Below are 7916 nucleotides of genomic sequence, written 5' to 3'. Positions count from 1 at the left end.
TGGCCTAGGATAATTTTTAAGAGGGGTTTTTTAGAGGGGTTTTTAATTACTTTTTAATTAGACAATTTAAATATTTCATTTTAATTAATTTTAACTTGTGATTGTTAGTGGTGTTTTTAATTGATTGTCAGCCGCCCTGAGTCCGCAAGGAGAAGGGCGGGATATAAATTCAAATAATAAATAAATAAATAAATAAATGATGATGATGATGATTGAACTCCATAAGTGTTAAGGTTGCCAAGATGATGATGATGATGATGATGATTGAACTCCATAAGTGTTAAGGTTGCCAAGATGATGATGATGATGATAATAGTTGGAAGGGACCTTGGAGGTCATCTAGTCCAACCTCCTGCTAAGGCAGGAAACCCTATACCATTTCAGACAAATGGCTGTCCAGTCTCTTCTTAAAAACTTCCAGCGTTGGAGCATTCACCGCTTCTGGAGGCAGGTTGTTCCACTGGTTAACTGTTCTGTCAGGAAGTTTCTCCTTAGTTCCAGGTTGCTTCTCTCCTTGAGGAGTTCTGGAGGAGCGCATGATTTGGACACCTGGGTTTTGTCGTTTCAGATCTTGTGGACTTTCTCCATCTACTTGGAGTCCGTGGCGATTCTTCCCCAACTTTTTATGATCAGCAAAACTGGGGAAGCCGAGACCATCACTACTCACTATCTCTTCTTCCTGGGCCTCTACCGTGCCTTGTATCTCATCAACTGGATTTGGCGCTACTATTTTGAGGGGTTCTTTGACCTCATAGCCGTGGTGGCTGGGGTGGTCCAGACCATTCTGTACTGTGACTTCTTCTATTTGTATGTTACGAAAGGTAAGAGGCGCACCGTAACCCATAATATGACAGCCTATTCTCAACCTTGGCAACTTCAAGATGAGTCCACTCATCTTAAAGTTGCTAAGGTTAAGAAGCACTACGTTACGACATGTAATGCAGCATCTTTCCTCAATTTGATATCTTGAGGTTGTGTTGGACGCCAGCTGCCATCATTCCCTGTGGCTGCAGACGCTGGGAATTATAGTCCTGCTCACCTACAGGGCACCATGATGGAAAAGGGTGTCCCTCTGATACATTATATCAGTGATGGCGAACCTTTTAGAGACTGAGTGCCCAAACTGCAACCCAAAACCCACTTATGCATCGTCGAGTGCCGGGTGGGTGTGGCCTATTGGCTGGGTGTGGCCCATTGGGTGGGCGTGGCTGCGGTGGTAACGGCAGACTGGGTGGGACTAAAAAGTTCAATCAATCAATTCCAACTTTGCAAGATCTTTTATTTCCCTGTGAGAAGTTGAAATTGACTGATTGATTGAACCTTTTTTTTTTTTTGTACACGGCGGCGGACGCCTAAAGCGAAAAGGTTTTATAAAACCCAGCTGAAGGCCTAGGACTGGGGCGACGGCGCGCGTGCCCACAGAGGAGGCTCTGAATGCCGCCTCTGGCACCCGTGCCATAGGTTCGCCACCACTGCCTTATATGGCTGACATTAGAACTTGCATCAAAGCAAGAAAAGGTGTAGACCGGTATTTCTCAACTTTAAGGTGGGTGGACTTCAATTCCCCAAATTCAGCTGGCTGGAGGATTCTGGGAGTTAAAGTCCTCCCATTGTAAAGTTGCCAAAGTTGACACACTGGTGCAGACTTCCCTCAATCTCATTTTCAGGAAATGAAATAAACTGTGAGGTCCCTCCCTCCCTCCCCCGTCTTCTCCCATTTCTTTCTACAGCTTTATGGAATATAGTCCTTCTATGACAAAACACTGTTTGAGGACTGCAATTTTTTTTTTTAAAAAAAAAGCCCACATTAACCACAAATAAATAATTCAGGGTCGTGAAACAGTTGGGAGAGATGTCAGAATATAGTTTGAATAGCAAATTTCCTTCCCTGTTTGGGTTATTTGTGTGCACGCAAACACACCATCTGCAAGCTACTCTGGATTTTTAATGCAATGCATTTTTTTTTAATGCATGCTAAGTTTGGATTAAAGTAGCTTGGAAATGGGTGGACCTTTGCCGACGCTTCCTTTGATGACTTTGGGCTTGTCATTCTCCTTCTGACTTGTTACCCTACAGGTCTGTTAGGATTGGGAGGAACTAGGATTAGACTGGGAGATACGTGTCTTCCTAAGTTTAGCACCCTAGGTAATTTGAATTACTATCCTGTCTCCTTCAGTGCATTTTTTAAATCAATTGCAGCCGCAAAATGATCTGACATCTGGTCTCAGGTACCTGTATGTTTCCTATAGTAAGGGATGGAGTGGGTACAATAATTTTTCGGAAGGACCTAAGCCTAAAATTACTCTCTTTGCAAATGTGGAGGATGCAGTGAATACCTTCCTGTCTACAAAAATGGTAGTGATGGAACCGGTTCTCCCAGCTGGATGGCTGCGGGTGCCATTCCCTTGCATATTTAATTCTGTTAAATATACTAATAATCCACGGGCACAGGAATATTTTAAAAGGGAAGGAAATTCAGCATCTTAAGACGTGTTGGCCTGGCAAAATGTGGCCTTAGTCCCAAACAAAATTTTGGATTGAGATGCTGGCCAGTTTTGGAGAGCTGAAGAAATTCAGAGGAATAAAATAGACTTGATTTTTGATGGGCGTCTCTTCCACCCTGCAAGCAGGAACACAGGTGTTCAGCCTCTCCTCATACCAGCATCACTATCCCGGTTCATAAGCAAGGCTTTGAGAGAGTGACTGCTTCACGATTGCTCGTGGAACTCAATTTGTGGTGGCTAAGCAAGGATGACCCATAATTTTTATTCAATTATCCACTACATACCCTTTCATTTCTTTCTGGCTCCTCTCCTTGTCTTACGGTGAAGGCCTTTGTTTGCAAGGAAAATACAGGTGTCCTTGCTTAATAACCAGTAATGGGCTGACTTAAGGATTGCAACGCTTGCTTGATGATTGGCGCAAAAGATTTTTTTGCAAAATTGGGTCAGTCACGCCGATCAAATTGGCTTGCGACCATAATTCCAAGCATAATACAGTTGTAAGTTGAGGACTATCTATATAAGAGAATTCCCCTGGTGTTGGTTGAGGACTAACTGCGTGAGAGCATTCCCCTATCATAAATCAAGGACTACTAGTATAAGAAAATTCCCGTCCTAATTCAAGGACTGTAAGAGAATTCCCTTCATAAGTCAAGGACTATAAGAGAATCCACATCATAAGTCAAGGACTGTTAAGAGAATTCCCGTCATAAATGAAGGACTGTAAGAGAATCCCCATCATAAGTCAAGGACTATAAGAGAATTCCTGTCATAAATCAAGGACTATAAGAGAATCCCCGTCATAAGTCAAGGACTATAAGAGAATCCCCGTCATAAGTCAAGGACTATAAGAGAATTCCCGTCATAAATCAAGGACTATAAGAGAATTCCCATCATAAGTCAAGGACTGTAAGAAAATCCCCATCATAAATCAAGGACTATAAGAGAATTCCCATCATAAATCAAGGACTGTAAGAGAATTCCCGTCATAAGTCAAGGACTGTAAGAGAATTCCCTGCATAAGTCAAGGACTATAAGAGAATCCACATCATAAGTCAAGGACTGTAAGAGAATTCCCGTCATAAATCAAGGACTATAAGAGAATTCCCCCTGTCATAAGTCAAGGACTATAAGAGAATCCCCGTCACAAGTCAAGGACTATAAGAGAATTCCTGTCCTAAGTCAAGGACTAAGAAAATCCCCATCATAAATCAAGGACTATAAGAGAATTCCCATCATAAATCAAGGACTGTAAGAGAATTCCCGTCATAAGTCAAGGTCTGTAAGAAAATCCCCATCATAAATCAAGGACTATAAGAGAATTCCCATCATAAATCAAGGACTATAAGAGAATCCCCATCATAAGTCAAGGTCTGTAAGAAAATCCCCATCGTAAATCAAGGACTATAAGAGAATTCCCATCATAAATCAAGGACTAAGAGAATTCCCGTCATAAGTCAAGGACTATCTGTAGAAGAGAATTTCTCCTGTCGTTGTCCTAGTCAAGCCGCAACGATGCTTTGGATGGGGGAAGGCTTGACATATCTCTGTGAATTGACCTTGTTTCCTTTTTTTCAGTACTCAAAGGGAAGAAGCTGAGTTTGCCAGCGTAAAGTGCCAAGGGTGGTCATCCTGGATGCGTAGAGACCGTCAAGAAGTTGAAGATGCTCGAACAGATGGCCTCCTGCCCTCTTGTTGCAGAGAGTCCCCCTCCCCAAATGGGGCTCTGTAGGACCAGAGACCCAGCTGACTTCTGTTTGACGCATCTCGCCTTTTCCCCCCCCTTCTTTTTTTATTACTATGTATAAAGATTTTTTACACGAGAGAAACTTAATACCATGTGGATTTTAATTCAGCGTGTAGTTTCAAATTGGAGTAGTTCCAAAAAAAACAAAAAAACATTGAGGTTTTTTTGGGGGGCGGGGCGGGGGGGTCCTTGGGGATCAGGAATAAGCGCAAAACACTTATTTTTCAAGCAACCGTCCTGTCAATTGCTGAATTATTTTGGCACGCACAGGCCTGGGCTTGATTGAAGGATGGTAACTCCCTTCTTCCCTGTTTGATTTTAAATTTCATTCCACTGTATTTATTTTCCTCTGTTCCCTCCTCGCCTTCCAAACGTTGAGTGTTTTATGTCGGCTGAAATCTTAAACTACCGTGGTCGGAAAACTCTTCGTGGGAAAGGGGTCACGGTTTCATCCATGTCTCCAATTATTTTGTGTTTTTTTTTCTTTTCCTTTTCACGAAAGATGCTTCCGTAGCATCTGTTAATAAATTACTCTCCTCTACTTCCATTCACCTCCTAAAGACACAAGTTAAAACTTATCTGGTCCCGATGCATTTTTCCCTCCCTCGCGATGTAACGGTTTCGCGGCAGTCATTCCTGTTTGCATGCGCCCCGTTCAGACTAAAATTATTCTGTAATTTTTGGAGGGGTGTGCGTGTGTGCGTGCGCGCGTTTCTAAACCGTTTTCTATTGACAGAAGTGTTCACGCCAGCCCTGCGAATCATCGTCCAGTGGAAGCCATCCCTAAGTGGCCATTTTTAACGGCGTCTCCCAACTTTTTAATACAGAATCCTTTTACAAGTAAAAAGCGTCTTTGTTTCGCTTTCCGGCAGTTTTAGATGTGCCAGTTTTTGGACGATCAATTGTCCCTTTTGTAGACTTGTTCCTGAATCGGCCGCATCGAGTCCTGTTCTCCGGCTTTCCTTTTTTTTTAACTGAGCTGTTGCATGATTTCTCCTGTGTTACCATCCTCAATAAACATTTTACGAAGTGGTTCTCCATTGTGGTGATCTAAAACGATACCCCCCCCCCTCCCTGGATGCAGTTGCTTTTCTCTGTGAATTGCTGTCACTTGCAAGGGTTCAAACCAGCGCTCGTTTACATCTTTAGTTGTACGATAAAGGCAGCTTCCCGTTTTATTATCTGCAGAATAGGTGTAGCTTTGAAATTGTAAAAACGGTGGCGGTATTTTATTTTATTTTTTAAATTACGAGCGCTGCAAATAAAACATTAGAATTCATTGAAGCGACGTTAAGGTATTTCTGCCGTAAAATGGCTGGAGCAGAAAGTTTTTACGAGGTGCAGGAGTCACTGCCTCTCACCTGTTCCAGGTGATCGTCTCCCTCACTGGTAGAAGGAAAAGAGCAAATAATTGTTCTTGGCCAGTTAATTGAAGCCTTTGGATCATTTGCATAATGAGTTTCCAACGAAGAGGCTGGCAGCACCTTCTCCCATCACCCGATCCTTTCATAAATTGAAGGAAGCCATGATTGATGGGCGAAGAGATAAAAGAAGTGGGCAAAATAAGAGAAATATTTGAATATTTGCAAAATGGTTAATCATCCACGGGTAGTCCTTGACTTACAACCATGGATTTTAGTCACTTCACAGTTGCAACGGCAATGGAGGACGTGGCGCTTGACCTGTTCTTGCAGTTAAAACCATTGCAGCATCTTCCTAGTCATGTGATCAAAATTTGGTCGCTTGACAACCCGGTATTTATTTATGATGGCTGCAGCGTCCTGGAGTCACATGACCCCAGCTGCTTCCGACAAGCAAAGTCAACGGGGGAAGCTGCATTTGCTTAACAACCACGCAATTTACTTAATGGTGGCCAAAAAAAAGGTCATAAAATCTGGTGCAAGCCACATAACTACCTGCTTAGCCACAGGAATTGTGATCCCAATTGTGGTTGTTAAGTTGAGGACTATCGGTAGCCCCTCAGCTCAAGCCTTGCTTTTATTTTGTGTATGTATAATTTTGTGTTCCAAATATATTTCTCACTCTATCGCTGTGTGTTATTTGTGAAATGCAGGGTTTGGCGGCGGGGGGGGGGGGGGAGATCCTAGGATGGACTGCACCTCATTTTTGAGAAACGGAGCCTTTTTTAACTCGTAGCCGAGTCTGCTGCGGCTTTCAATTTTGCTTCTGTGAATCTTTGTTAATACAGGTAGTCCTTGACTTAACGACCATAATTTAAACCCAAAATCTATGTTGCTAAGTGGGACATTTGCTAAGTGAGTTTTGCCCCATTTCACAAGCTTGCTTGCCACAGTTGTTAAGTGGATCACTACAGTTGTTAGAACACAATTGTTAAGTGAATCTGGCTTCCCCATTGACTTTGCTTGTCAGAAGGTTGCAAAAGGGGATCACATGACCCCGGGATACTGCAACTGTCAAGTACATGTCAGTTGCCAAGCCTCTGAATTTTTGATGCTGCAATGGTCATAAAGTGTGAAAAACGGTCATAACTCACTTTTTTCAGCGCCATTGTAATTTTGAGCAGTGACTAAATGAGCTGTAAGTTGAGGGCTACCTATAATATTGTAGTTTGTTATTGTTGCAGCTTTTTCTGCCTTCATGGTAAACAAAATATTTCCATAAACTCTGCTAAGCCCAGATAGAGTTGATATGGTTCAGTGCCTGTATAAATCCAGCTCTTTTAAAGAATTGAAGGCTGGTTTGTGCCTTCGTATGTTACGGACACACAACTGGTCCATCAGCTCCCCTTACGCGAAGCAATCTTCCCAGTCTTGAAGTGGGCAGTCATAATAAAATGGGCGAATCGGGATGCTTTGATCCAGAGTTGATTAGAACTTGTTTTTCTGGTTGTATATATTGCTGTAGGGTCAGTTCTTGGAAGTTGGACTGGGGACATTGTGAAGCTACCTCGATGGAAAATGTTCCACACCAGAAGGGCTTTCAAAGTATGAAAGATGCTTCCTCCCATCCCTGATTTTCCCCCCTCCCTCTAAACTAACCACTTCCCCATCTGAAGAGCTATATTCAAGTCACATTTTTCCAGACAGCTAAGAAAAACTTGAGTTCCTACTTGGCTTGGATAAACTACAGAAAAATATTCGGCCAAACACTGCACTCAATGGGGAGTTTTGGCCAGGAAATCCTTATGCCCTAATTCAATGATGGCGAACCTTTTAGAGACCGAGTGCCCAAACTGCAACCCAAAACCCACTTATGCATCATCGGGTGCCGGGTGGGTGTGGCCCATTGGGTGGGTGTGGCCCATTGGGTGGGCGTGGCTGCGGTGGTAACAGCAGACTGGGTGGGACTAAAAAGTTCAATCAATTCCAACTTTGCAAGATCTTTTTTTTCCCCTGAGAAGTTGAAATTGACTGATTGATTGAACCTTTTTTTTTTTTGCACACGGCGGCGGAAGCCTAAAGCGAAAAGGTTTTATAAAACCCAGCTGAAGGCCTAGGACTGGGGCGACGGCGCGCGTGCCCACAGAGAGGGCTCTGAATGCCGCCTCTGGCACCCGTGCCATAGGTTCGCCACCACTGCCCTAATTTCCCCCCCCCTCCAAAACTTTGCAAGGTTAAGTGTAGACTTTACAACTTTCAGTTGGGGGTTCTGGGAGTTAAAGTCCACCCCCCTTAAAATCCCCAAGC

General features: G+C 43.2%; 1 protein-coding gene across 1 annotated transcript in view; it reads left to right on the top strand.

The window, feature by feature from the left end:
• The window catches only part of LOC107285504 (ER lumen protein-retaining receptor 2), a gene marked incomplete at its 5' end in the record, with an annotated part of 10805 nt that extends 6473 nt beyond the window's left edge, over positions 1 to 4332 (top strand). Inside the window, 2 exon segments of the mRNA XM_015813700.1 lie at positions 569 to 821; positions 4080 to 4332. Coding sequence (XP_015669186.1) covers positions 569 to 821; positions 4080 to 4114 — 288 coding nt within the window.
• Between the last annotated feature and the right edge of the window lie 3584 nt (positions 4333 to 7916).

Source organism: Protobothrops mucrosquamatus, unplaced genomic scaffold, assembly GCF_001527695.2.
Source record: "Protobothrops mucrosquamatus isolate PMUCROS unplaced genomic scaffold, P.Mucros_1.0 scaffold_72, whole genome shotgun sequence".
Taxonomy (NCBI): domain Eukaryota; kingdom Metazoa; phylum Chordata; class Lepidosauria; order Squamata; family Viperidae; genus Protobothrops; species Protobothrops mucrosquamatus.
Note: the sequence above shows the minus strand (reverse complement) of the source record. Positions and strands in the feature narration are given on the sequence as shown.